The sequence below is a fragment of the Microplitis mediator genome, chromosome 5, assembly GCF_029852145.1.
Source record: "Microplitis mediator isolate UGA2020A chromosome 5, iyMicMedi2.1, whole genome shotgun sequence".
In the NCBI taxonomy this organism is placed as follows: Eukaryota; Metazoa; Arthropoda; class Insecta; order Hymenoptera; family Braconidae; genus Microplitis; species Microplitis mediator.
In genome coordinates, this window is record NC_079973.1 from 25,630,087 (window position 1) to 25,657,046 (window position 26,960).

The window sequence follows — 26,960 nt, forward strand, 5'->3', positions numbered from 1 at the left end:
TTAACATAAATTAGGAACCAAAATCTACGTGTGCCGTAGCCGGTGGTACGGGCGTAAAGCAAAGATAAAGATTACGGGCAAGTAAAGTAAAGTGAAGTGAAGGATAGCAGTAAGTACGGGTGCAAGGGGACGAGGGGTGCGCGCGCGAATGAAAGAGACAGATTGTAGTGTGGAGAATTTCGGGCTGAGCGTTGCGAGTACCAGCGAGGAAAGATGGGAACCGCCGGGACGCCGTTGCCGTTGCCGCTGCCGCCGTCACGGGATTGCTGGGGTGGCTCGGCCCTCCGTCGCTAGCTCGCCGCGAGTACTCAGGTCCCGCATGGTGTGTAATACTGCCGCCGGCGACTGGGGGGGCCGGGTTTTGGCCGGGTCGTTTGCGCGGCTGCTGCGCAGCTACATCCTACCACTGCGGATCTCTGTGTGGGTGTGTATGTCCTACAACCTACAACACAACTCCACTGATGTGAACCTACCCTACGACTGGAGCTCAACACCGAGTATGTGTGCATGTGTGTATCTGTGCCGAGTTGAGAGAAAGAGTGAACCAGCGGAAGAGAAAGAGGGAGAGAGAGAGATGAACCGGCGAGCAAGAGGGGCAAGGAACCACATTGAGCTATATCATTGGGGCTGTGTAGCCCCGTCGTTTTCACCACTACCAGGTCGTTCATTCCTCTCTTGCTTCCCTGCAGCTGCTGCTCCGTGAATGCGCTACCCCCGTGAGCCACTACCTGACCGCGAGCTTGCAGAGTACTCCGCCGCCGCGGACGTCGACAGAAGGTCCCCGTTATTCGATTCGCGCGGCTCGAGTGAGACCAGTCAGCATTATCGTGCGGGATATTGAACTCAGATGACGAGTTAATGCTGCTATTGCTATTGCTCTATCACTGTGCGTGTCAATCATCATCAACGGCATCACACTCACGTTTATTTTCAACCCGCGATACTGTCACCGTTATTTCTATCATTTTTGATAAATAAAATTTTTAAATGCTCATTTTTTTGTGGAAAAATTATTTAATAATAACTGTGTGAGGTTGTTTGTATTTTTAATAATTATCGGCTAAAATATCATTTTTTAAAAATAAAACCTTTGAAAAATAAATTTTCATCTGAATAAAATATTATTTTTTTTTTTTAATGCCCGTCACATTTTATTAACTTTAAAAATATCAAGAACGAGTGTCATACATAAAGAATTTATCCGGCTGGCTATTGGACATGTGAGTATGATAAAAAAAAAATATATATATATATATATCCATTTATATGAATAATACATTGTACTACAATAGTAATAATGGTAGTAAAAATAGTAGTAAGCGTGATGGACACATGTTGTCTTTTAATTGTCTCCATCTCTGTGTCCTTTGCTCGTGCAATATAATGCTTGATGAATAGAGTGGTGGGGGTCGGGCCGGGGTCTGGGGACCGAGGGTGAGAATGTAAAAAATGAAAAAAAAAAAAAGTTGTAATGATAAAAGAGGAGAAATGCGCTCGCGCGCGACCAAGACTGATAGATAGGGTTGCGTATCTGCTCAACCGCGTTCTTGATCTTGATGACCGCGCAGTTACATTCATACAAACATACACACACGGTACTCTACGTCTGACCATTTGAATGTGATGTAGATTGCATGTACCTGCACATACATGGCATGGACTTCTCGGCCCTATCATTCCCACTATATAAATTATTTCAGCTGCATGAAAACAATAATTTAATGCCAGATAGCTGCTAGTAAATAATTAACAGAATTTATATAGTAATTAATTAACTTTCAGCGTTGATGGACAACCCAATTAAATTTTGTTTTCAATTATCCTTATGTCATGTGTGCAAATACCGCACAGCTCGAGCACACATGCAGCAACGGGACGTGTGTGTGTGTGCCGAGCGAGCGAGTAAGTGTCTGAAGCAAATCTCTGATGCATTGGAGGTAAAAAGGGTCGCGCGCTTGCGCAGTCCCCGCTTTTTAAATCAAATCAGCGGAAAGAACAAGCTACATTATGCGTGAAAACCCTTGATTTTGTTATTATTATTTTTCCTTTCTTCATTTATATCATCTCCATGTATATATGCATGAGTATGAATATGTATATATGTCTATATTATATATTGTACTCTCCTTGATTTCTTTCAATGGAGTTATATAATTTATGCAACCATACAATAACACAAATACACAATGGGCATTGAGAGGGACAATTGATATATAAATTTGTCATCTATGGAGAGAATTTCGTATTGAATATGAATTATATTATAGCTCTGCGGAAGGGATCTCACTTCGCGGTCAACGACGCGTGTACGCTGCGGCATGTGCCTGGTTAAATATATGAATGAGTCCAAAAATAATTAAGTAGCAGTGGAAAAAAAAAAAAAAAAAAAAAAATGATTTCGTCTATCGGCGAAACTTTGATTCATTTTACCGAATGGCAGAAAGCATAATTTAGTTACTGTATTTTATATATAAAAGAAATAAATAAATTTAATTGATATTTTGTTGGGCATATAGACCGTACTCGTCGTTATTTGATTTATTATTATTAATTTAAATGAATTAAAATGATTATTATAAATGAATAATTAAACAGCGTTGAAACAAAACCCGAGTAATTAAATTTTTAATGAGAATTTTATTTTAATTTTATATATAATGAAGCTTTTCGATAAATATCTCCGATATGAAACTGGATTTTAATATTTTTCAGTATTCAATTGCAATAAAAGTTATTATTTATGTTTAATTAATTTAATTTAATGCTTTGTGTCGACGGGGCTTCGAATTATTTTAGATAAAATAATAAAAATAATAATGAGAGTACAGGTATTGGTAAAAATATGAATTTCAGGGTGAAGGGGTATGTTGGTTATTCGGCGTTTGCTGATCGCGGCTGTACTCACAGCTTCGATTGGTCATTATCCAGCAGCCGCAACAACCGGGAACAAGATTGGCGGTATGTGGTGGTGGTGGCGACCACCGTGGTTTATTAGTTACCTTGGATTTGCTTTGATTTTCCATTCAACACCTGGGGTTGCTAGTTATCACATTGCCGTTACCACCAGCAGTAGCTCATCCCATAAAGCAGACATCGCCACCGCGGGATGCCGTTTGTCGGAATTTAGATGTGATAATAGTCACTGCATTGCCCAGGACAAGTTTTGCGACGGCGAGGACGACTGCTCTGACAAATCCGACGAACCCAAATACTGTTCCCGTAATTATCATCATAATTATAATTACTGTTACTCTTGGCTATAATTATCCTGCCGGGTATTTATACCCGGGCCATTAGAGATGGATATCTATTTATTTCTATTAATACAATAGTGTGTAGGATGTTAATGGAGGGTAATCTCAGATAGTAATTTAAGTAAATAGTTAATTGAGCGGATGATTCGCCGGAAATAAACAGAATTTAATTTAACAGCTTGCAATAGAACTCTTTACGGCGATGTGGGACGAACTTACGAAGTGGAAGTTCGACGTCCTCGAGAGGATCGATTACCTTTCATTTGTCACATCAATTTTACGGCTGCCGGTGGCGATTTTGGTGACCTAGTTCAGGTAATAATACTGCTCATAATGTTACTGTAAAAAGCGCAATCCACAATAATAATAACAACGATCCGCAGAAAAAGAATTGAAGAATTCAACTGCTACTATTATTATTATTTCTACTATTATTCATTTAGCATTTAAAAAATAATATTTATAGCTGACATTTGATACATTTACCGTCGGACGTTTCCTATCATTTACGAATCAAGGATGCCCCGATGGTTTCATGATGATTCGCGAAGAAGGAAGACCAGCAACAGGCGGACAATGGTGTGGGAGTGCATGGGGTTACACCGTTTATTATAGCGAAACAGCTTCCATCAATCTAACGCTCTATCTCGGCCGATTATCTGAACAGGTACGTCGAGAGTATGCGCGCAAAAAATAATACATATATAAGTACATTTATTCCAGGCTACACACATATATACATATACATATATAGATATATATATAACTCACTTACTCACTCTTAACTCAACTCTCTGGAGTGGTGTGTGTAGGCGGTAAAAACACCAATAAAGAAAATCGATTCAATTCAACTCATGTCTAAAGTTGCGCGTCTGACTATTGCTGCTGTTACACTACTGTATGCGCGACGCGTACCCATGTAAATATGTTTCAGATCCTAGATAGCTGCCGTGTACATGATAACTCTTTTCTCAAAAAGGAAAACTTGCCCGTCGGATTTAGAGACTAGATTATAATAATAATAATAATAATAATAACGGCGCCACTATTATTATTATTACTCTACTGAATAAATTAAATACTTTTATCTCACTAATTACGATGTTCGGTCCGTATTAGAGCTTCCTTATCTTTATAATGCTTTATTGATACTTGATTTCTTTATTCTTGTTGCATTAACTCAGTATAAATATATATATATATATATGTATAGCAGTATTTTACTTAAAATATATGCGGCAAAACTGTAAGCGCGGTGTGAAACGGATGCGATAAATTCCCTTGACAAGTTCTCAAAGTAAATATTTTTAATCCCTCGTTCAGACCCGTGAGAAAATTTTCATCAAAGATAAATATTAAAAATGACAATAGTGAAAGGAGAAAAAAAAAGGAGAGAAAGAAAATAATGATAAATAAAATTAGTGTTATTATTTTAATTGACTACAGGGAATTGGATACAATTTCGACTTCAAATTGTCGTATAAATTTCTTAAAAGAAGCGAAGCGCACCTGCGATATGGAAATAACACGATGTCTACGTGGCGAGGTGATTTGGTAAATGGAACTTACTGCGACAGAGTTTTAACACGTTGCGATACCCGTGCATGTCGACTGCAGTCGCCAAATTATCCAGGTGTTTATCCACGCAACGTCACTTGCTACTATAGAATCGAACATAAGCGTGCGCCGCCTGGACACAGGGCTCTGCTCGCTGTTAATCAACGAAACAGCCATAAAATCCACATAAAAGACCAGGTCGTTAAGTACGACAGGAGCCAGCGTATACTGAGGTAAATACAAACATACGAGAGTGATAATGCCGGAGTACGGTCCCAAGGACCCGAGCGCATATTTTTCGGTGTGAATCTAATCCAGTTTGCCTGTAGCATGTCCGTCAAATGAATAAAGTTATGTAATTTAATCTAATATAATACTTGGACATACATATGTGTATACATAAGTAATTTATCTATTTGTAGGGTTTGGGATCAGTGTAATGTTGTCCAGGATTATCTTACTGTTTATGACGGCGGCTCAACGACAGACAGAGTACTAGTTCGTCTTTGTGGCGGTGACACAGTACCAGATATTGTCAGTAGTCGCAACACAATGCTTCTTGAATTTCATACATCACCCTATGACAATCCCTTTCATCCAGTTCCCTTATCCTTTCTACCGGGTTTTGAACTCGAGGTTCACGTTCTATTTGTCGACGATAAATCTCGCAGCTTTGTTAAAGAAAACTCGAATTGTGATTTTTATATAACGAGTTATGAGAATCCATTGGGAACACTTGAGAATCCAAAACATTCCCTACCGCCCAATACAACCTGTCGCTATCATTTTCATGGTAAGCCCAATGAAATAGTATGGATATCTTTTATCAAGTACTATTCTGCGAGCACCGATCCCCCGCCCGCCGCAAGCATCGATTCACTCAATAATGACGACGATACCAATAATAATAACAACGACGAGTGTCACGCCAAGCTCATTATGTGGGACGGAGACCAGACCAAGCAGGATAAGCAGCAGTCTTATAAAAAGGTATGTATCCATTACAATGTCGCTTTCACTGGTTCCATAACTTTTAATTAAAGGTATAATGCATTGTGTGCATCATGTGTGTTGTAGAAAATACGGTTGATGGGACAATTTTGCAAGGACGAGATACCAGTATTATGTGACCACAGTCTTTTAAGAAATAGTAGTCGTCATACCCGTCCTTGTAGTCTTGCCGAGAGTTATGTTTCAACCGGGAGAGATTTAACTCTAGAGCATATTCTACGTCAGGGCAGTGCTCTTTATCCAATAAGCTTCGTCTTACGCTATGAATTCGTCCACAATTCAATGTCTTGCCATTTGGTTTTTACTTCCTCCTCTACATCTACATCTTCGTCTTCTTCTTCCGCCGGTGGATCCACCCGACATGATGAATCGGTGGTTAAGAAATCAACCGGAATATCGGGTAAATTTTCATCTCCAAAGAGCGTCTTTCTTTACGGTCGCGGAGGAGCACAAAATCTTAGCTGCGTATATCGATTTGAGGCGGAGCTAGATCAGAAAGTCGAGATATCTATTTCAAGAGCTTCCTTTGGCGATAAAGTATGCATGTCGTACGTGGATCCTCTGGTGAATAGATGGACATGCGATCGGCGTACATCAGAGGTTAAATTAAGTGGATACGCTGAGCTTGTTGTCTCGGAATATCCTTGGCCTGGTGTACAGCTTGTTCGTGATTGTTTCTGTTCAAATATTACCGGCAACACTGACAATGACAGTGCCAACAATAACAACAGAGTCTCACTTACCTCGCTAACGTCAAATATTGTTGAGCTCAGGTTTACAATAACACGTATGAATGTTACTCAAGATTACAATGATTTTTTTTTCGAAGGAGAATATCGTTTTGTTTCAAACAATGTCCCAGTTGAGGACAATGATGACAGTGATGATAGCAGCAGAAACCACGACAACGACCACGACGACGACATCATCAACAACGGCAACAACAACAACAATGACAATGTGGAACAGAAGCTACAGAAAAGACAGCAACAGCAATCACGTCGTCGATGCCCATCGCGATTAGAGGACCGAAGACTTCGTGGTACTAGTGGAGAAATATCACTGAAAAGTCCTCTATTGTCTGTCAGAAATTACGACGGAAGCGATTCTGGCGACGGTACTGCTGATGTTGCGGCAGTTGAAGAAATTCTCAAAAACACCGAAGATCTTACGGCGACGGCTACTGCAACCCAGCAGTGTATTAATGAGCCCTGGTTAATTGAGCCAGAAGATCCGCGGATTAATTATATATATTTACGTACTACGGGTTTTGCAATAAATGCTGATAATATTGCTGATTGTACTACGCTCAATAGGATAATTGTTTACTCAGCAATAAACTCCAAAGAGAGAAGTGTTATTTGTCCAGAAACAACCAGGAGTAATCGCGATGGCAATAATAATAATAGTGATAATGATAAAGTTCATTCTAAAACTGTCGAGTTTTTTAGCGGCGGATGGAATCGTACGTCCTCGACAATTACCGCTGACGGAATCTCCACATTTGTTCCTACCTCGGCACTAGCCCAGCAACACGCGAGAAGTTTTGTCGTTGAATTTATCCAGAAAGAACCGGGCACTTATTCCGTAATGTGGATTGCCATTTCAAAGAGTGCTCGGGCTGCCACGGAGACTCATTATTTCAGTCCCGATGGTGACAACAATGCTGCCAATATTTACTCGGTGGTCCCTCCGATTGAAGACTGTCCGTACAGGTACAAATTTACAATTTATTACTACTTTATACGACAATTAATTATTAAAACAAACTACTAATTATCATTGTTTGCTGATTACTGCTTACAGATGCCCGGAGATAAAGGCCTGCATAAGTTCGGTCTTATGGTGCGACGGAATAAAACACTGCCCGTCAGGTTTCGACGAGGAAGAGATAAATTGTTCATACAGATTCGGGGTTACTCTGCTCTACGTCGCCGTGGGGGCAGGAATACTGGGAGTATTTCTTGTCATTCTTCTGGCAACCGGTTGCCTCAAATACTGCGTATACCGGCACAAAATGAGGACAAAGAAGAAGAAGAAAAAGAAGAAAAACAGTTTGAATTCGCTAAATGTCAACAACATCCACGTTAATCACATGCATCACCATCATAATAACGGATTAACGAGTAGCAGTCAATTGCAAAGCGGCGGCGGCGGTACCGGAGGCCAATACAATATCACTAGTCATCCACAGGATTTATACAGCAATGATAATTACGGTAAAGATAGCATCTGTTGACAATACGCCATAGCTAATGTCGAAACAACCGTATAAATTATTATTATTATTAATTATCATCAATAACTCATCATATTATTCCATGATAGTTCTAAACACAAAGCAATGATCATTCAATTATTTATTTTAAATTTTAAATCTGTCGATAGGCGATAGCGCATTATTATTATTAACTATATAAATATAAATATATATATATAATATACATAAAAGTGGAATAGAAAAAATTTTATTGAATAATAGTTATTTTTTCTTATCGAGATAATTAAATAAATATAATAATATTTGCAATACATAAGCCGGCTATTGAGTGGAATATATCGAGGCAACTAATTGCGACACCAGCGCATTTGGTTCGTTAACGTACATACCAATTTATTAAGCTTTTGTACATTATACATATAAATTCTTAAATCCGTATGACGGAAAAAAGAATTTAAAAAAAAAACTAAATAAAATATGTGCCAAAATAATATTTTACAGATTGTCGTCACGAGCCTTTCGGGCATAACGACTGCAGAATAATATATTGTATACCGTACTAACTTGATTTATTAAATATTCGCGTGTAAGATTAATGTTTTAATGAAAATAGATTGTCATTATATCAATGGATTATAAGAAGAAACAAATGGAGGTTAAATATAAATAATATAAAAGCTGAATAAAATTTTAATAAACAAGTAATATTATATTAATACGATTAATATATAAGATTTAGATGCTATATTTGGTTGTGAGTGAACTAGTTTAAGTCTGTGAGTGTAGAAGAATTAATAAGAGTTAAAGAAAAAAATTTAAATGGTATCACGCTCAACTGTAAATTATTATTACGAATAATTATTTGATATATAACCAACGGAGGGTTAATTAAGAATAGCGATTTATTAATATAATATAAATTTAAATGTGAATCGAATACTTAATAAAAGCAATCAAGACTGCGCGCGTGCGACAAGCTAATAAAATTAATATATTTATTTGGGAACTGCCCTAGGACCAAACAAACTCTTAACTCGTTCAAAAATTACGATTTTTTATCCTTCATTTTTAAACCTTTACATTCAAGTCATTCGTTTACGAGGTCCAATTTTACTTTGCGTTTATTGTGTAGCCACGATTTAGTGCAATAGACCCATCGACTAATTATTCAAAAGGAGTAAAAGTTCGAGTAACTGTATGGACGAATATATATATATATATATACACATATAAATTTGGGAATTACAAATAATTCGATGCGCGCGCAACTTCAAATGATGCGCCGTCGTAGTAGCAATCGACTTTTGATTTATTTCGCTGGCAGCTCAACACAAATACGTAATAAATGCACACTAACACTAGTGTCCATACCCACACGCTCGATAATATATATATATACATATATTTGTTGTATGGTTGTATGTATGCATGTATATAATTGAAATGCGAACACAAGATCCCGCGCATGCTGTGATAGAATTAAGCGCGTGTCAACAATCTGAGTATGTATTTGTATATATGTATATATATTTATATATATAGATATACAGATATATATACTAAAGAGAAGAGAACTTGATTTATTGCATCGCGTTAATGGTATTTACCATTACCATTTCCATTACTACATTTATAGTAACCAGTCGTTGCCGCGCCGCTACTGTTAGTAGATATGATGAATGTACGTGACAATTGCACTGCAAGTAAAAAAAAGTAAAATTTAAAATCGGCTTGATATAAATTAGATTTGAAGGTATTTTTTTTAGCAGATTGCAGAGAAAACATTCATGTTATTTTTCATTTTTTAAAAATCGATCCACTCGATTTAAATATTTGTAGTTGCAGTAACGAACTCCCTATATACGAGTATCTGCGTGTTATTACTCTCTCCAATTTATTTTACTACACTACAATCTACGGACTATATTTTTAAATATAATAAATATTAATAATTAATATAGACGACTATTGTATTATTGATAATATATTTGCTAATGTATAGAGTGATATATATTATAAATTATATCTCGATTGTTAATATCTATTATTTAAGTATTTATTTATTTACTGTGACATCTGTACGGCTGTTTATTTTTTACGGCTGTTAATTTTTATACCATCGTAGTTGTGTGAAATATAGTATTTTAATATTAATAATAATCGTAATGATTAATGACCCTTGTGGTTTTAAATAATAAGTAAATAAAAAATATCATGATAATGATAAGGAATAATTAATAAACGCACCGTGATAGGCAATTATATATATATACATATATAAATATATATGTAACACATGCATGTACCTATAGCACAATGAGTTTGTATTTTGTAGATGAATTGCGCGCGCGATTATTTCAGGACATTTTTAAATAAATAGTTTTAATGATAATGATAATAAAGAGTAAGATAAAAAAAAAATAATAAATAAAACAGTGAATATTTGAGTCAGCGTGTGGCCTTGATTCAACGATCATTTTTAATATAAATTAATAAAAAATTATTTATAACAACACAATACTTATGTGATGTACTGTAATATCCGTGTTTATAGTTTTAATAAAATATTACAGCGTTAAAAAATATTGAAATTTTTATTTTTATTACTATTGTTACTGTTTCCTTTTTTTATCATCATAACTTATATACATTTTAAGTGTAACGGGGGAGGGATGGTTATTATTAGATGTGCTTTTGTTTTATGCATGTGTCTCATAATGTGCGCGTGTGTCCAAGGGTTACGTACGATATGTCCAATAATAATGAAGATAATGACAGTGATTTTAAAACACCACCCTCGAGAGTACCCCAGCTGACGGGGCTTTCAGATGATGATCATCATGACGCTGATGAAAGCGGGCTTGGGGTTCCCGCCTGGGATGTTTTGTCTAAAAGGTTTCCCAACACTGCTCATGTTTTATGCGAATTAAATGAGGTTATCAATCATTCCCGAATTACTCTCTCGGAGTTTAGAAGAACTGTTTCTTCTTTTAAAATGGGTAAATAAAATAAAATAAAATAAAATTATATTACAAGTCTTATCTGACGTTTATTTTTTAACAGTAAATTATTTTGCAGATAAAAATGATAATTCTCGGGTAGGGGAGTGTAAAAAACTAAGTAATTGTAAATTATTCACACGAGATGCCAGTGTTTCAAGTAATATTTATATTTTTTTGTCTTATGGTTTATTTGAATACGAGTTTTTATGTTTATTGTAGCCATTGAAACGCAAACTCCAGCAGAAGATATTGAGCGGGATGGTTTAAAAATGAGTGATTGTAAAAAATTAATGAAAGACGCTAGTGTTTATAGTAATATTGATTACGTGCCGGAAGGTTTATCAATGGGTTCTATAGAGAACGATGACGATGATGAGGATAAAGACTGCGGTAAAAAGAAACCACTGTTTTCTTCGTTCTCGTCTCTTTTTTTTAACTCCTGCTCGTACGATCTAAGATATTCAAGGGAAAATACTTTTTCAGCTTCGATAAACGCAGTTGGTATATTAAAATTGTTTAATCAGGTTGAGTAGGTTTTTTTGTTACGATTCAATTAAAACTTTGAAATTTCCATTCAGGAGATGAAAGTAAAGTTACCGAGTCAATGTATCGAACTGAAAAAGCTCATCCGCTTGTTAAGGATTCGGAATTAAAGTCCGCTAATAAAAGTACTCCGTTCGCGAAACACACGGAAGCAATTAAAAGTCGCGAGTCGAGCGGTAGTTCGGATCAAGACTACAAGGGAGCAGAAATATTGACTCCGACAATAACGACCAAGGACGCGGTATTCAGATCGGTCGAGCCAAGAATATCAACGCCAGTGAATGATAAATTGATAACGGCCATTAGGGAGCCTACTTCACCCCAACCAGAAAGTATCCAGTCACGTGAGACTTGTAGGCTGTCTACTCGAATAGATGAACCACAACAAAATTATGTACTAAATAATCCATCCATCCGACGTCGAGCTTCGCGAGCCTCTTCAATTCCCATCAGTCAAAATGCCAAAAGTATTTTTATTATAAATATTTTATTAGTTCACTCACTCAAGTAATTTATACATCTATACATATCACTATCGATTTTTCTTTCCTTCAGTATCGCCGAAAAAAAAATCACGTATCCCCAGAAAATCGCCTTCCAAAGATATATCATAATAAGTATATCCTATAAATTCATTTAAAACTCAATACTTTTTAAATCTACACACAATTTACTAGATACATTTTTCGGATGATGTCCGGCAGTTTTCAAATAGAACTTAATTTTCTACTTGAAGCTCCACTGGATACTGAAGACTGAAAAAAGTTTAAGAAGTCTTTTCATCCCTCCTCCGGCTTGCTAATTCGTGATTACCAATCAGTTGGTATTAATAATTAAGCTCGAAACCTTTGGAAGAAACTTGATAGTAGAAGTTAATGAGGAGCCTGGTATAAAAGGACGCTTTGAACCTTTTGGTCTTTAGTTAGCGAACTTACAGAGCGTGTTTGTTGAACGAGTTTAAAATTTTTAAAATCATCCGAAAAAATTTTTTTAAAATAAATAATAATTTATAAATAATCATGGAATTTTAGTAACGATCCAGGGCAGCTTTCCTGTCTTTTTGAAGGCCCAGTAGTCGTAAGCAAGTTTTCCGATAATGAAAACAATTATAAGTGCTAAGATGACATTCAAGATGTCGAGTGGGTAGAATGACAACCAACTTTCTTCATCATAAATTATACATATTTCCGTTCTAGTTAAATCCTTAATAGGTTTATTTAAAATTTTATTATGTTCGCTGCTGTATAAAGATGACGTTGAGTTGCATCTAACATCATTTATATCTTTGAATATGTTTGTATATTTAATTAAAAGATCCTGAAAATAATTTATCTTATTAGCTGACAATTTAATTTAATTGGCAGTTGATAATTTATTTATAAATTTACTTGGAACCCGGGGGTGAAGAAGCAGTCACACGTCCAAGGATTGTCGCCCAGAAAAACACTGACGGCAGTTACGCTGTTGTGCAGAGCGTTTTCTAGAGCGTAAGTCGGTAACTAAAATATAATTATTATTGCGGTCAATTAATAATCAATTTATCCACTAAAATTTACTTTACGTAATATCGTTATTTTTACGTCTGTTAATTTGTTCCCTCGAAGACTGAACAATCGAAAGTGCTCGAGCCAATAAGAACCGTCTAATTGAGCAATTGATCCAATTAAATTATCGTCTAAATAAAGATCGAGAACTTGTCTATAAACGGGATTCTCCACAAGAGGACTAAGATCGCTGATCTAAAGACAGAGAAACATTTAATTGCACTCGTGAGATAAAAAAGGGGAAATAAATTACCTGGGGTGAAATGAGCCTCCGAATTTTTTTATTAAATTTTATCAAAATAGACTTGAATAATTTGAGTATAATTTTTTTATAGCTCATTTTGCCCCAGATTTGAATTTTTTAAAACTCCATAACAGATTTAAAGTTCACTATCGATATTTTACAGTGATATTTATATTCAAAATATATAAATAATTAAGAGAAGACCACAAATGGAAATTTTATTCACGGAACTTGTGGTGACCATCGTTCCCTTATTCATAAAACTAATAATAAAATACCTTATTGCCAGTAAGATAAAGTTTCGTCGTATTTTCTGGTATAAATTTAGGCATCTCAGTAAGACCCAGAAAGCTACAATTGACGGTAATAAATGCCATGAGTTGTGATCTCTGATGGAAATTTTGCTCCCTTCGGTTAAAATGCCCTCCAATTACGTACACCAATTCGCACTCACAGGGAGTTTGTTGACATTCTTGTTTCAGAGTCTGCCTTGAATAAATTAAACCCAACTTTTATTATTTTTATTACAACCATAAAAAGCTCAAAATTTTAATACAAAAGTATTGCGCCTTCTTACCGTTATTATGCTAATCACTGCGATAAGAGAGCGACTTGCATAGGGCTCAGTGCAGTCCAATTTATCTCTATCAACAATTCTTTTTATCAGAGAAGAATAATTTTCATCATTTATTATCCAAACCATATTTTCGTCGCATTTCCAAGGATTACCAGCTAAATAAACAGAATAATCGAGTGCCTGTGTCAACGGCGACGACGACAGCACTTTCGGATTAATCACTGTCAATGAATTATTCCTCAAGTCTACACTACGTAACGCCGGTAAATTTTTAAAGCAGTCGTCTGGCAGATAACGGAGTTTTGTTCCGCTGATATGAATTCTCTGGAAATTCAAAATTGCAATTAAACTTTTTTTTTTTTTTCTATTAAATTTAGTCGAATTATCGGGTAATAAATGATATAATTATATAGATTACTTCAAGTTTAGTAGCTTCTGCAGGGAATGCATTAGTGATTTTGGTCAAATTACCATCGACTATAATCAGCTCACTAACATTGTAGAATTTACTTAATATTCGATTTGCGTTGAATAATAATTGTGATGTGTTACAAATCGTTAATAACCAGACGTCATTTGCGCTGCCGAAATAATTGATAATTAAAGCGTGTGCGCACAAATCAATTAATACTAATTATATTACTGTGTCGGCTATGATGATACTGATTTTGATTTTGATTTTGATTCTGATTCTGATGTTGATGCTAATGATTATGATAATAATGAACATGTGCGGGTACATATATATACATATATATATTTACTTTACTCCCAGTTCATTAAAATAGTAATTATCGTAACGATTATTGCCCCAGCAGTATAACTGATGAGTGTTGTTCTGTATAAGACAATTTGAGGCTGCATTGTGTCTCTCCGCAATTGTCGGGTTGCATGCATTCATTTTATCGCTCAATGCCATTGTCGAGCTAATAAATATCAAAAGTAAGTAGCACACCTGGAAAAAAATATTTACGTCAGATTCTGAGATAACGTTTTTTTCGAGTTTTGTTTTAAGACTGAATAAAACGTTTTTAATAAATGGTGATTGTCTATATAGAAGACAGTGATATCACTCGAGAGTTGAGACAATTGTCGGAGTATTTGTAAGAGAAGTTAACATGACGCTTAGTTACACTCGCTATCTCGACTTCTAATGCTCGAGTTTGCAAATAAATTATTTAGTGTATTATTCAGTCGTGAATTGCACCGAGAGTGTAATATAAATATATATCACGTCTTATTTAAATACGCAGGCGCATATTGTTCTTATATTCACACAGCAGGTTTATATATTAATAATTAGGTACACAAGTACGTAATATCACGTGTCTGTTCGTAAGGTATTATGTCTATAAGTATCTCGAAAACAGATGTTATTTCGATATTAATCTCAAATATATATTTTATTCTATTCAAATTTATGTGCGAGGGGAATATACTCGACTTATTTGTTATAATGAGATTTGAGTATAACGAGACACGCGAAGTAAAAATATTATTTTAATCAAACCCACGATTAAATAAATTATTTTTAGGAATTTGTGACTCGGGATTTATATATAACTTACATATTTGTCGCTGTAGTCCACAGCTGGCTGAGTTGATTTTCTGATTGTACGCATGTTTTAATTTTATATTTTTATATTATTGAACTTGAAGAGAGGAAAAATAATTTTTGCACCTCACAGTTGCATTTTCTTACGGCAGACTGCATATTATTTGATTCAAAAGTTAAATCGAGATTTACTCATATGATAATTTTTACTCTGCATTTTCTTTGGTTGATAATACATCGGCATTTTACTCGTCGATAAAAATATTAAAAAATGAAATTTGAACAAAAAATTTTTCAAAATTTTTTTATACTCCCCGAGTAATTTTGATTAAAATTTTCAAATTTGCTAAAGTGAAATTAAAATTTTTTAATAAAAAAAAAAAAAAAAAAAATTGTAAGTATTTTTGATATCAGCTTGTACTCAAATTTAATATAAAAAAAAAGTAATAAATTTTTAGCCGAGCAATTCAATCTCCAGTAAGTAAGTATTCCATCGCGTGCAAATCTTAGCAGGAATCTTTTTAAAAAACCAAATAAATAAATAAATATGAAAAAGTATATGAGTGACGTAGGGAGTTTGTTTTATAATAAAATAGTAAAGAGAAGGTGAATAGATGTTAAGTTATACGAATGGTGTATCGTGTGTGTTAATAAAATAGAGGAGAGATGTAATGCAACTATGAGTGGTGAGGATTGGAGAGGTAGTAAGAATAAGGTGGTGGGAGAATATAGCGGTTCCGCGATGATGTAGGTAATAGTCAGTGGTGAGGCCGCCTCGCGGGCCGTCGACAGTGTTGAATTAACAGGTGTCTCGTTCTCTATCAACAAGTTATCAAAGCTTTATCGGTGTTACTCAACTCTTATCCGCTCCCCTAATTTTATACGTATTTTTACTCTCCCACTTGTCTCATCTCGTTTCGTATAAATACATATCACATATATTTAAAGTAAAGTATATACTGTATATTGTTCGTTTTATATTTTTTGTTTAACGTGACAAATAACATGATGTCGGAAACGGTGGTGACTGTCCAAGATGGTTCTACCAACAATGCGAACAATCCTCGTCAGGGACCGACTGTCAAAACGGAGCCTGGACAGCCGAGTCTCATCGCTGGAATCACGATAAATTTACCTTACTTCAAGACTATTCCTGGAATTTTAAAGCTTGTGCAGTTGGTAAATACATTACAATACAATACAATACAGTACAATAATATTAACTATATACATTTTGTAAATTGTCTCAGCTATTGTCTTCAGATAACATCCTCGGCCTCACCAATTATTTCATACCCACTTGCATTCATTATTATTATTATTGTTATTGTTATTATGGATACTTGTATTCAAGTGTCGTATTTTAAAAGTTAATTAAAATAATCTCTGTACTTCACAAAGCCATTGATTACTTACAAGTAAATCTCGATGAGTCTAAGATTTATTTTATTGATTGGGTATCACTTTTATTACCTTGAATCAACTGTACGAGCAAGCGGCAGGTGGATTACATAACAATACACCTGAATGTTATCATGTGTGTGCGTATCTGTGGTGATTTTTATATGGGATTATAATTGTTGATATATGAGGCAATTATGCTGCGCTTGTAAATAAATTTCACTATTTATAGTAACTTTTTAATTTGAAATTTAAAATTTAATTTAACGGGAATTAGTAACCTTGAGTATTTTATGAGAGTTTTAATTTCGTGGCAGCTAGATTATTTATTACACGTTTTGTTAAACTGCTCTGAATGTTGGCTCGTAGATCGACGTACTGTTTTTAGCTGGAGCTCGAATTTGTCGGGAAACATTGGGATTTACCGGCTGGCACAACTATTATATACACAATACTAAATAATAATGTCATATTTATTTATTCTCAATCTTTATAATACTTATTTATATTTTTTACTCCTGTCATAGAATTACATTAATCTTATACATATATATACAAATATATGATCGTATTATAAAAAAATCCCAGCTTATATTTAGCTGAAAAAAAGGCTGCTTCATGCTCTTGTACTTTACTCGGCTCCAAGTTATCAATTAAATTTAATTTATCTATCCGTCCATTTTTTTTTCTTCTCTCTTTTTTTTTTGTCAGGTAATATTATTCGTAATTTAAATTAAATCACGTGACACTAAGTATTCTTAAAGCGTTTTAAATAAGTCAACACTGCAGTGCTCATTCTATGTGACGTAGTCGTGACTCTAAGCGGTCGTTGCATTTCTTTGGGTTCCGTATTTTCTCGCGGGCAATGTCCTCTTGTAAAAATAAAAAAAAAATATTTATATAATAAATCAAGTATTTTTTAACTGTCGCTTGAAGTTCGATACCGCCGCGAGTAATTTATTGGACGGTACTAATTTATTAGTTTATTGGGAATAATTAAAATGGTAAATAAATTTAATTAACAAAGTGCATCGAGATGTAAATCTATAGATGTCCATACGGAATGATCGGTGTATGATGACCATACGTGGCGTCCCAGATATTTAACCGAGCGAGTAGAGCCATCCTACATCCATATAGAAACTCGGTGTGTCGCGCGCGGTGGAACCCAACGGTATTGAAACGATTCATTAAGAATTCAACGTATCCTTGAGTAGTCGACTGTCTTTGCCATTGGGTGTTTCTGACACGTATGTAAGATTGTAAGGCCTGTCTATAAGCTACCGAAATAATACCCGATACTGTCTAATTTTAATTCCCACTTTTTTCCCGTATTAATTTTATAAAACAATTTAACGCCTAGATAACGGGAGTTTATTTGTAGAAATAATTGTACACGTGTAAGATCTTCATATTTCTAGAGGAAAAAAATAATTTAGCTAATTGTAAGACAGTAAAATTTAAAACCGATTATGTCGTCAATCTCCGTGGCCCCTTCCGCGTAATTTCGGTCACGGCAACGTGGGTGCAATCCGCCTCGCTCGCTGTACAAGCTAATTGACGGAATTAAACGTGGGAAATGCATACGCACACGATACCCGACAATCCTTCTGTACCTACTCTATTATATGCCATGTACACTCTGCTATGTACACACGTTACGATGTACTTTAGTTCCATTATCGCTTATACTGTAAACCGTTAAATTATTTCAAACCCGCCTCAAGTGTTATCAAGTAGTTTTATCAACAAAATAATTCAAATAAATTACTTCACATGACTTAATGACTAACAGGTTTTTTTTTTTTTTTTTTTTTTTATCAATTATTAACTGAGAATTACTTATTTTAAAAATTTACTGCGCGGCTAAATGTTACCTCGTGTCGATTATAAATTAAACAATTACTATTATACCACTGTGTCATATTAATTGTCGTATTTAATAATTGTTTATGAGACAAACATCAGCTCGCATCGCGTTTCGAGATAATGACAATTGTAATCACACCCACGCGAATGTGAGCGGCTCACTTGCGTAATTTAAAATACACGTATTTGTATATATAGATAGACATATAAATATAATATAATAGACTTAAAGTGTAGTGTAGATTGTGTCATTTGAGGGTTTGCGTGCGGCAGATGGTAGTGGTGGCCGGCATGCTCAAGTAGTATATAACGGCTAATAATAATTGTGCATAGAGTCAGTAGAGGTTCTATTGCAAGGACGAACCGCGCCTCAATACTTACACCGGACTCAAGTATACACGATACACAATATTTAATATTGTAATAAGCATAATATATCATAGTTATGTATACACATACGTATACATATGATACACAAACACCAGTGGAAGATAACCAGAGTGAGGAGAACAGTGGGTATTTTAAATTATCATCGGTTGTGTTCAGCCACGAGAGCACCGTCATCATCATTGGGTACTAAATTTTCTTTAGCGAATCGAGAGTTCCGTGAGATATATATATATATATATTTAAACAAATATAATGGAGGATGGGTAAAACATGAGAGCACAGAGTTGCCTTTGCCTTGGACTTTTCTGGTGCTTCACGAGGCCACTTGTCAGCATGAAATTCAATTGAATTAGATCCTAAATCCATAACTACTTTAATTATTAATATTACCATGCCATCATGCTCATCCATTACGTGTGTAATGTACACTTATAGATTTTATTAAATAATAAAACGCAGTTTCATATATTTGTAGTTTTTTTTCTTACAGTAGATATACATTTACGTACACACTTATTACAACTATCAAGCTCTTTCCGGAGACGGTGCGTTTACACTTGGAACTCGTTTCCTGGCAGCTATCCAATGTAAACCTAAGCCGATTGGCTGCCAATAGATTCATCGTTTCCTCTCTCTCTATACTTTGCTCGAGTGCAATCGAGCATCCGTTCCAATTTCTGCGCGGTTTCTTACAAACAAGCTAAGAAAATTAAATGAAAATGATACAACAAAAATCTATATAAATATAAACATACATACATATACATGCGGCAACATTTATCTATGAACTATGAGCAGCGTGTGTCGTCAACTGATAGATTAACAATACATTCCAATGGGGAATAGTTTTGAGTGCGTCAGTGAAATGGCAAGAAGCACCGACCATTCCAAGCCGCACCCTACGGCCTCCTCGTTGTCTCTTGTCTCAGCAATCCTACTCTAATAGTACATACATATTATTATTGTTATTATTACCAAGTATATACATATATATATATATATGTATGGAATATGGTATCGAAGTCCATGAACGGTCAGCAATTGACTTCCCGACTACTACACTCGTCCCTACTCGCGGTTCTCAATTCTCAATTCTCAATCGCAATAGTAGTCGAACAGCTATAGTAGGTAGACAGTTACCGAGCCGTGACTGCATTTGGGTCATCGGCGAGTTATGTACGTGTCCGTTGAACCGTGCTCTCTGACGATTCATGTCGTTTTATTACTCGTATACATGGAGATACCAGTTTCTCACTACTACTGTACTCTACTCTGATGATGCTATTCAAGGCTTTATATTTATATTTTTTACAACAAATAACTTGATGAAATAATGCACATACATATCTATGTTCATATGTATTTTTACTTTTATTTTATTTGGTGCGTGATGTCACCCGTTGATTTGATAAGATGTTTACAAAATTGTCACTCCATGTATGCGATATTCCGCTGGCTGTTATGTAGCAAGAGACTTTTTATTTCAGCTCCGAAGTTTAATTTTTAAGACATAACAGAGCGAATGCGCTGCTGACAAGTGGGTCACTCGTATTAGTGTTATTGAGGATTATTTGCATGTGTTTAATACCAAAGAGTATGAAATACGCACACTCGTTTATTGACGAACTGAGTTGACCTCAGTTGACTTGCATCGCTGGAAAGCAATCTCAGGGGTCTCGAAAGTAGTTAAACCCGAGGCGGTGCGGTTGCCTCGTAAGCAAATTAAATAAACAGCAAGAACAAGAGACGTATGTAGAAACTCGGGTGTGTATTATGAGTTATATATCTGTAACTAACTCTACTGCGCGCTACAATAAGCCTTGTGTCGACGTCTCGTTTGACTTGGAATCTATTTTGGTCAGTGATTCATTTAACTCAAAACGATTCGCGTCATTCACACAATCACATTACTCAACAATCGGCATAAAAAGATATCTTAACAGTTTAAACGCGCGCATTTAGATATTTTTCTCGACACACACACTTTCTTATCAGCAATACTTTCACGAAATATTTTATTTATTCTTCCTTCTCTTATAATTATATTTAACTTTCCATCATACCGTTGTTTAGTTTTTAAATATTTTAAAATTGCGTGACTTTTTTTTTATTTATTGTTGGCGTGCGTGGCCACTTCTCAAAGGTCAGACAGGATCGATTGGAATGTTTTAATACCAAGGAAAGTCGTCGTCGTGTTGTAAATTCCATAAGCTTTATTAGCCTTTAATCGATTGTATATATACATATATATATATATATATATGTACTTTAATTTTACAAGTTGTTTTTACTTTGAGCTCCAGTGAAAGTAAAATGTGAGCATTCCTTTTTAAAATTAATACGATACATTTATAACGTAATCATTGATACACATCAACAGTAAATATATATATCAATCCAATGTAATATATATACATTTATATATTAATAAAAATATTGTGTATGATTTAATAGGAGCTAGTGTTGCGTGAAAGCCAAACATCATCGACCCATAAAGTCCTTTTAGAAATATTCAAACGGTTACCTGGGTAGGGAGGCGAGGAAGTTTGATCGATGCTGAGGTAGTATTTGAGACTAGAGTAACCGGTTTATTCGAGGGCCAAGTATCGTAAGAGCCGTAGTAGAGTGACGATGTTACGCGGAATTAAAAACTGATATAAACATAAAGGAAAATGTCGGAAGTTGGTTCAGCAGAGCGGCCTTTGAGCTGGTTACCAGACGAAAATATCTACAACGACGAGAACGTTGAGAGAATTGAACTGCCCTACGAGAGTCAACGTGAACTTGGGTGTAAGGTTGGCGAAGACGTATTTCTGGAATATCCATGGGCGTATGTGACGCGGGAGGAAGTGATGAGGCAAGCATGCCAAAGCGGTTCGAGTTTTGAGTGCTGCAAAGACAAAATAGGAGATTATAAGTCGGAATGGATTTTGGTTGGCTACGCCTCCAGCGAGCTGACCTCGACTAGCTTTGTCATTTGTTTGACTGAAGAAATACGAGACTCGATTGTCAAGAGAAACCGACAAGTAACGAGGAAAATTCTGGAGAAAGTTTTTTTTATGATTACTAAAACCAGTAAAAGTTTTGAGGCCTTTCGGGCTGAAGAAGAATCGGGGAAAGACACCGACAGTTCAAGGCCCTTTTTTGAGGTCGAGCTATACTTTAATTCGAATATCCGGAGACGACGGCATAATTTAGCTGATAGAAATAGCGGAGATGTAAGAGATGGCGCTATTGATCTACTGCCAGAAGACTCGAGAAAATACAATAATATATTTATGAAACAAATTTCGAAAGCTGTAAACACCAATCTCAAGGCCTGTGACAAAAGCGTTCAGTCTTACTTGGGTTATCCGAAAAACAAGTGGACTCAGTGTGACGACATTACAGACGTAGTAGAACCTGTCGGTGAGGATAATAAAGATGAAACTGCACGGAGTAAAACTGAGAAGCAAACAACGACTGAGGAAAGTAGCCCAGCTGGACTCCCGGAGGTGATAACTGAACAGGAGAGAGAGATAAACCGGGAAATTTCAGAGTCGTTGATGCAGGAGCCGTTACTAGAAATTACATTCCCAGAACATCTGCAAGACGCGATTGATTGTGTTGGCTACAATTCCAAGATCAATATTATTTCCGACGACATAGAAAATCTGACAACGAGAATCGCTGAAAACGACAGTTTTAATGATGCTGAAAACTACTTGGATAAAGAGTCTTGTTCTTTGATTAATCTCGACATTACCAAGGGCAAAGTCATTTCAGATGTTTCTTGGCACCCGAATCTTCTTGGATTAGTTGCCATTTCGTATGTAACTAATCCCCGGTGTGACTTTGCGGAAATTTCGGATCAACCTGCCGAGCTTAATAAATCAAATGACAGTGGCTACGGTGGAAGTATAAGCACTAGTGCTGGTTCAAGTACTTGTGCACTTGTCTGGTCGCTCGATGAACCACTTAAACCCAAATTAATTCTTGATGATCCTCGTGAGATTAACGTTATTTCTTTTTGTCCCTCTCGGCACAGCACCGTCGTCGGAGGGGCCGAAAATGGCCAATTGATTTTCTGGGATCTTTATAATTCATTAGAGAAACCCAAAGATGCGGATTCTGATTATGAGATTCCGGTAATTGTTTCTTCCGCCTCCTCGGACCCATCCAAGTCTCATTTGCAGGCAGTACGTGCCATTCGATGGCTTCCAACCGACTGTAAAATAACGGATAATGGGATGCTCGAAAAAGTACCGGGAAACAATTGCTTGCAGTTGATGACGAGCTCTGAAGATGGCACAGTTGCTATTTGGGATCTCCTTTGGCAGCCGAGCTTGCCGCAGACTGCCAAAAACCTGAAAAGTATTGTTAAGGCCGCAATGTCACTGACCGATGATCTTGAACGACTTGACGGAATCTTTTATCCGCACTACCGGCTCCATGTTCAGCTACCGAAGGAATCCTTCAACTTGACCGTACTCGATTTCAGTGTTCCACCACCAGAGGCCTACCAGTCGGAAGAAACGTCAAGGAAATTGTGGTTCGGTACTGCTCAAGGTGAAGTGCTTCACTGCACCTGGCACGGTCAAGAATTTGAGGTCACCGGTGAAGAGAATTGTGACCTCTTGAGCAGCGTTTGTATTCACGATGGGCCAGTCATCAGGATCATACGTTCTAAGCATTTAGAAGAGGTTTTGCTGAGCATTGGAGGCCGTATTTTTGCCATTTGGCATGACAATTACATAAAACATCCCGTGTTGTGGAGAAAAGGTGACTGTCGTTACACTGCATGCTGCTGGAGTCACACACCTGGAGTTTTCATTGTAGCGAGGCATGACGGTGACCTTGAAACTTGGGATATATACCGGAAGACTAAGCAACCGGTTCACATAGAGACTATTTCTGGAAAGTTAATAACGGGACTCTTTGAGACGCAAGATCTACTGCTGCATCAACATCAACATCAACATCAGAACCAGCAGCAAAAAGAAAAAACAAATTCAAAGTTTATTGGTATTTGTGACTACAACGGGACATTTCGACTCATGGGTGAGCCAGTAGAAAACGAGTCAAATTATCAGGAACGAATTGAGTGGTTTCGAAAATTCGTCTATCGAGAAGTAGAGCGTAAGAAAGAGTTTCACGGTTGGCAGGAGGATTATTTGGCTAATGACAAAAAAGCACTTGACAGAAAAACTGCCCGAGCTGCTCAAGAGGCCAAGCGACGTCACGAGGAGGCGCGGGATAAATTTTTAAAGGAACAGGAAGAACTGGCGAGAATAAAAGCCGAGAGGAAGGCAAAAAAAATTCAAAAATCCAAAGAGACGATTCTCCGAACGGGAAATCTCGAAGTAATGAAAAATACGCTGTTAAAAAAAAAGGGATTTGACCCTCGAGAGCTTGATAAAGTTAGACATCCACTTGTTCAGCAAGAGGAACAAAAAAACACGAGAATGAATAAAGCGCGAGAGAAAGTCGCTGATAAAGACACTTACTTTAAACACGCGTTGGCTGTTGAGTTTCCGGAGAGTATAAAGCGTTCGTCAAGTGGGCTCGAGGCTCAAACAGCCACGCCCGTGTCGACAAACAAAGTGATTGATGAGCTCATAAATGAGCATCTAAGTAATTATTTAGAAATTAGTTCCACGGCAGAAAAACGTCTCGAGAAGAGTCCTCGTGTCCCGAAGTTCGACTGGAACTCAATGATGCTCGCGGGCCTGCTTAGAAAAAATTAAAATAATTAAATTAATTACCGAGACAATGAGTTGTCTAATTTACATTTAAACTCCAATGCGCAATACCAGCAGGAAATAAATGTACAAAGCCTGCAGAGCCCACGCTTAATTAATATTCATTCCCGAAATTTCTTCAACTTGCCTCCCACTTGCCCGCCCACAAACAAATTCCCTCTATTTCCTACTCTATTTTATAGTTGCGTAATAGATATTAATATACATGTTTGTTAGGCCTTATGCATTAACGAGTAATATGATATATGTTGCAAATACTGACGATATACATTGTAATATATTTCAGGGTCTTGGGATTATTTGCATGGCATGCGCGTCTCCGGCGTATATTCCTGCGACGAGTTGGTTCTTATTTGTTGCAACGACATCCTTCTTAGCCACCCTCTTGTGGATCTTCGTTTACCTCCTCTCAATACGGGAGGCTCTAAAAATACGTATCCACTGGATCTTAACGGTAAATTTATCAATTAAAATATTTTCCGATCGCTAGAGTCATGACCGCAACCCAAATACGTAATGAAATTTTTGTTATTTGTCCAGGAGTTGCTGAACACAGGAATAATATCTGTTCTCTACGTCATTGCTTTTATAGTCCAATTAGCTGTGTGGAGTTCTTACAGCAATAACCATTACGGCATCAAGTCATCGAATATTGCCGCTGGGGTAAATATCAGAAGCAATTAACGCACTTATTAATTTACTTGTTGTTATTTACGACACCAAGTTTCGATCAATAATTTATTGTATGGTTTCCCTCAGGTGTTTGGAATTTTCAATACCATAGCTTACGCTGCGGGAACGTACTTCCTCTATGTCGAACACAAGAGCAATAACTCACAGTGAGGATAAAGTACCTGTTTAATTTTAAATCGTATCAGCATAAAATAATATTACGCAGGATATTTACCTGATGTTTAAATAAAAGCCATCAGCTGCTACCAGGTCTTAATGCTCCACATCAACACGTGCAAAGTCCATTTTTAAATAAATAAATAAATATAATATACATATATTTATAAATCTACGTAAATAATATTACATATTAATAATAATAATGAACAAAAAAATATGAAAATTAAAAAGCTTAAAGATAACTATCGGTTAATTAACTCATACTTCCTCACACTAGATTTTATTGAAACAATTAAATCAAAATCTTAATTTTTTTATCGCTCTTATTTTCTCGTTTATATATATTGTATATTTATAATGATTTGTAAAACAAAAACTGTCATAGGATTTATGAGTGCGACTGATAAAGTACAAAGGGTTAAATATTTTTACCAACAATTGCTGGTTATTAGAGCAATAAATAATTATTATTTAATTAAAGAGTTTTGAATTTATACGAAACTCGCCAGCAGTTTATCGAATCAGTCACAAATCTTGTACGGCAAAAAATTTCTTTATAAAAAGCTTACGTAGTTAGTTATATATTTTTCTCTCACTTCATTTATTCTTTTCTATACTTAATCATCAACTCATATGACGATTTTTATCTTATTTTTATTTACAATTAGTCACACTAATTACTACAATATACGTACGATAATATAATATATACATATATAATATACACTGTAAAAAATCGCGAGTGAATTGGAATTTTATTTGAATTCGAATTCAATCCGTCGGAGTTTCGGAGTTTTGTAAAAAATTATTCTGGATACAGAGTCAATATGGAACTTGTCTCTTCAGCGGAGTGATTTTGGAGGGATTTTTATTTTATTTAAATCCACATTCACTCCGATTCCGAGTTTTACTCCGAGGGAATTAAATAAATACGCAGTCATCTGCTCCGAATTTACTCCGGATTTAATCTGCTTTCACTCCGCAAATTTTTTACAGTAAATAATTACACCTGTATTCTAAATTAAATTTATCAAGTCTCATGTACATAAGACTACATATATATATATTCTTATATAAATCAATATTTCTATACGTCTATATAATTTGATGATCGATAAATTCGGACCAACACGAAAGCTTTGCCAACAAATTTGTATTTTGTAATAAAATTATACAGAATTTTGAAAAAAAAAAATATA

General features: G+C 35.8%; 5 protein-coding genes across 6 annotated transcripts; 4 read left to right on the forward strand and 1 right to left on the reverse strand.

Annotated features, from left to right (window-relative positions):
• The first annotated feature begins 962 nt into the window (after window positions 1-962).
• Window positions 963-8,952, forward strand: LOC130668799 (uncharacterized). The gene is made up of 8 exons (XM_057471269.1): window positions 963-1,220; window positions 2,854-3,219; window positions 3,433-3,569; window positions 3,721-3,921; window positions 4,701-5,044; window positions 5,234-5,801; window positions 5,889-7,537; window positions 7,629-8,952. The coding sequence occupies exons 2-8, from the start codon at window positions 2,865-2,867 to the stop codon at window positions 8,059-8,061; spliced, it is 3,687 nt and encodes a 1,228-aa protein (XP_057327252.1). The 5' UTR covers window positions 963-1,220; window positions 2,854-2,864; the 3' UTR covers window positions 8,062-8,952.
• A 1,840-nt stretch (window positions 8,953-10,792) lies between these two features.
• LOC130668802 (uncharacterized) lies at window positions 10,793-12,099 on the forward strand. Its single transcript, XM_057471275.1, has 4 exons — window positions 10,793-11,042; window positions 11,122-11,202; window positions 11,265-11,546; window positions 11,624-12,099. The coding sequence occupies exons 1-4, from the start codon at window positions 10,793-10,795 to the stop codon at window positions 12,097-12,099; spliced, it is 1,089 nt and encodes a 362-aa protein (XP_057327258.1).
• On the reverse strand, window positions 12,073-17,461 carry LOC130668801 (protein singed wings 2). 2 transcript variants are annotated; one of them, XM_057471272.1, is made up of 8 exons: window positions 16,925-17,461; window positions 14,718-14,908; window positions 14,372-14,534; window positions 13,954-14,277; window positions 13,655-13,861; window positions 13,169-13,327; window positions 12,977-13,087; window positions 12,073-12,905 (listed from the first exon to the last, which is right to left on the reverse strand). In XM_057471272.1, the coding sequence occupies exons 2-8, from the start codon at window positions 14,870-14,872 to the stop codon at window positions 12,606-12,608; spliced, it is 1,419 nt and encodes a 472-aa protein (XP_057327255.1). In that variant the 5' UTR covers window positions 14,873-14,908; window positions 16,925-17,461; the 3' UTR covers window positions 12,073-12,605. The 2 variants fall into 2 exon arrangements, with proteins under 2 accessions (XP_057327255.1, XP_057327254.1); XM_057471271.1 differs by lacking the exon at window positions 16,925-17,461 and adding an exon at window positions 15,522-15,818.
• LOC130668807 (MAL-like protein) lies at window positions 16,250-26,956 on the forward strand. Its single transcript, XM_057471280.1, has 4 exons — window positions 16,250-16,687; window positions 25,196-25,363; window positions 25,450-25,572; window positions 25,669-26,956. Exons 1-4 carry the CDS (start codon window positions 16,514-16,516, stop codon window positions 25,750-25,752), a joined length of 549 nt encoding a protein of 182 aa, XP_057327263.1. The 5' UTR covers window positions 16,250-16,513; the 3' UTR covers window positions 25,753-26,956.
• On the forward strand, window positions 21,038-25,189 carry LOC130668800 (dynein axonemal intermediate chain 3-like). The gene is made up of 2 exons (XM_057471270.1): window positions 21,038-21,483; window positions 21,623-25,189. Exon 2 carries the CDS (start codon window positions 21,841-21,843, stop codon window positions 24,892-24,894), a length of 3,054 nt encoding a protein of 1,017 aa, XP_057327253.1. The 5' UTR covers window positions 21,038-21,483; window positions 21,623-21,840; the 3' UTR covers window positions 24,895-25,189.
• Window positions 26,957-26,960: the final 4 nt, after the last annotated feature.

Excerpts from the sequence above, each read along its gene's own strand:
- LOC130668799 (XM_057471269.1), top strand. The coding sequence starts at position 2,865 with ATGTTGGTTATTCGGCGTTTGCTGATCGCGGCTGTACTCACAGCTTCG. Across the intron at positions 3,220-3,432 it reads CGAACCCAAATACTGTTCCC|CTTGCAATAGAACTCTTTAC; the intron begins GTAATTATCATC and ends TTAATTTAACAG. Across the intron at positions 7,538-7,628 it reads ATTGAAGACTGTCCGTACAG|ATGCCCGGAGATAAAGGCCT; the intron begins GTACAAATTTAC and ends TACTGCTTACAG.
- LOC130668802 (XM_057471275.1), top strand. The coding sequence starts at position 10,793 with ATGTCCAATAATAATGAAGATAATGACAGTGATTTTAAAACACCACCC. Across the intron at positions 11,043-11,121 it reads TGTTTCTTCTTTTAAAATGG|ATAAAAATGATAATTCTCGG; the intron begins GTAAATAAAATA and ends ATTATTTTGCAG. Across the intron at positions 11,203-11,264 it reads ACGAGATGCCAGTGTTTCAA|CCATTGAAACGCAAACTCCA; the intron begins GTAATATTTATA and ends TGTTTATTGTAG.
- LOC130668801 (XM_057471271.1), bottom strand. The coding sequence starts at position 15,575 with ATGCGTACAATCAGAAAATCAACTCAGCCAGCTGTGGACTACAGCGAC. Across the intron at positions 13,862-13,953 it reads CAGTGATTAGCATAATAACG|ACTCTGAAACAAGAATGTCA; the intron begins GTAAGAAGGCGC and ends TATTCAAGGCAG. Across the intron at positions 13,088-13,168 it reads GAGGGAACAAATTAACAGAC|TTACCGACTTACGCTCTAGA; the intron begins GTAAAAATAACG and ends ATTATATTTTAG.
- LOC130668807 (XM_057471280.1), top strand. The coding sequence starts at position 16,514 with ATGATGTCGGAAACGGTGGTGACTGTCCAAGATGGTTCTACCAACAAT. Across the intron at positions 16,688-25,195 it reads TTTTAAAGCTTGTGCAGTTG|GGTCTTGGGATTATTTGCAT; the intron begins GTAAATACATTA and ends AATATATTTCAG. Across the intron at positions 25,364-25,449 it reads GTATCCACTGGATCTTAACG|GAGTTGCTGAACACAGGAAT; the intron begins GTAAATTTATCA and ends TTATTTGTCCAG.
- LOC130668800 (XM_057471270.1), top strand. The coding sequence starts at position 21,841 with ATGTCGGAAGTTGGTTCAGCAGAGCGGCCTTTGAGCTGGTTACCAGAC.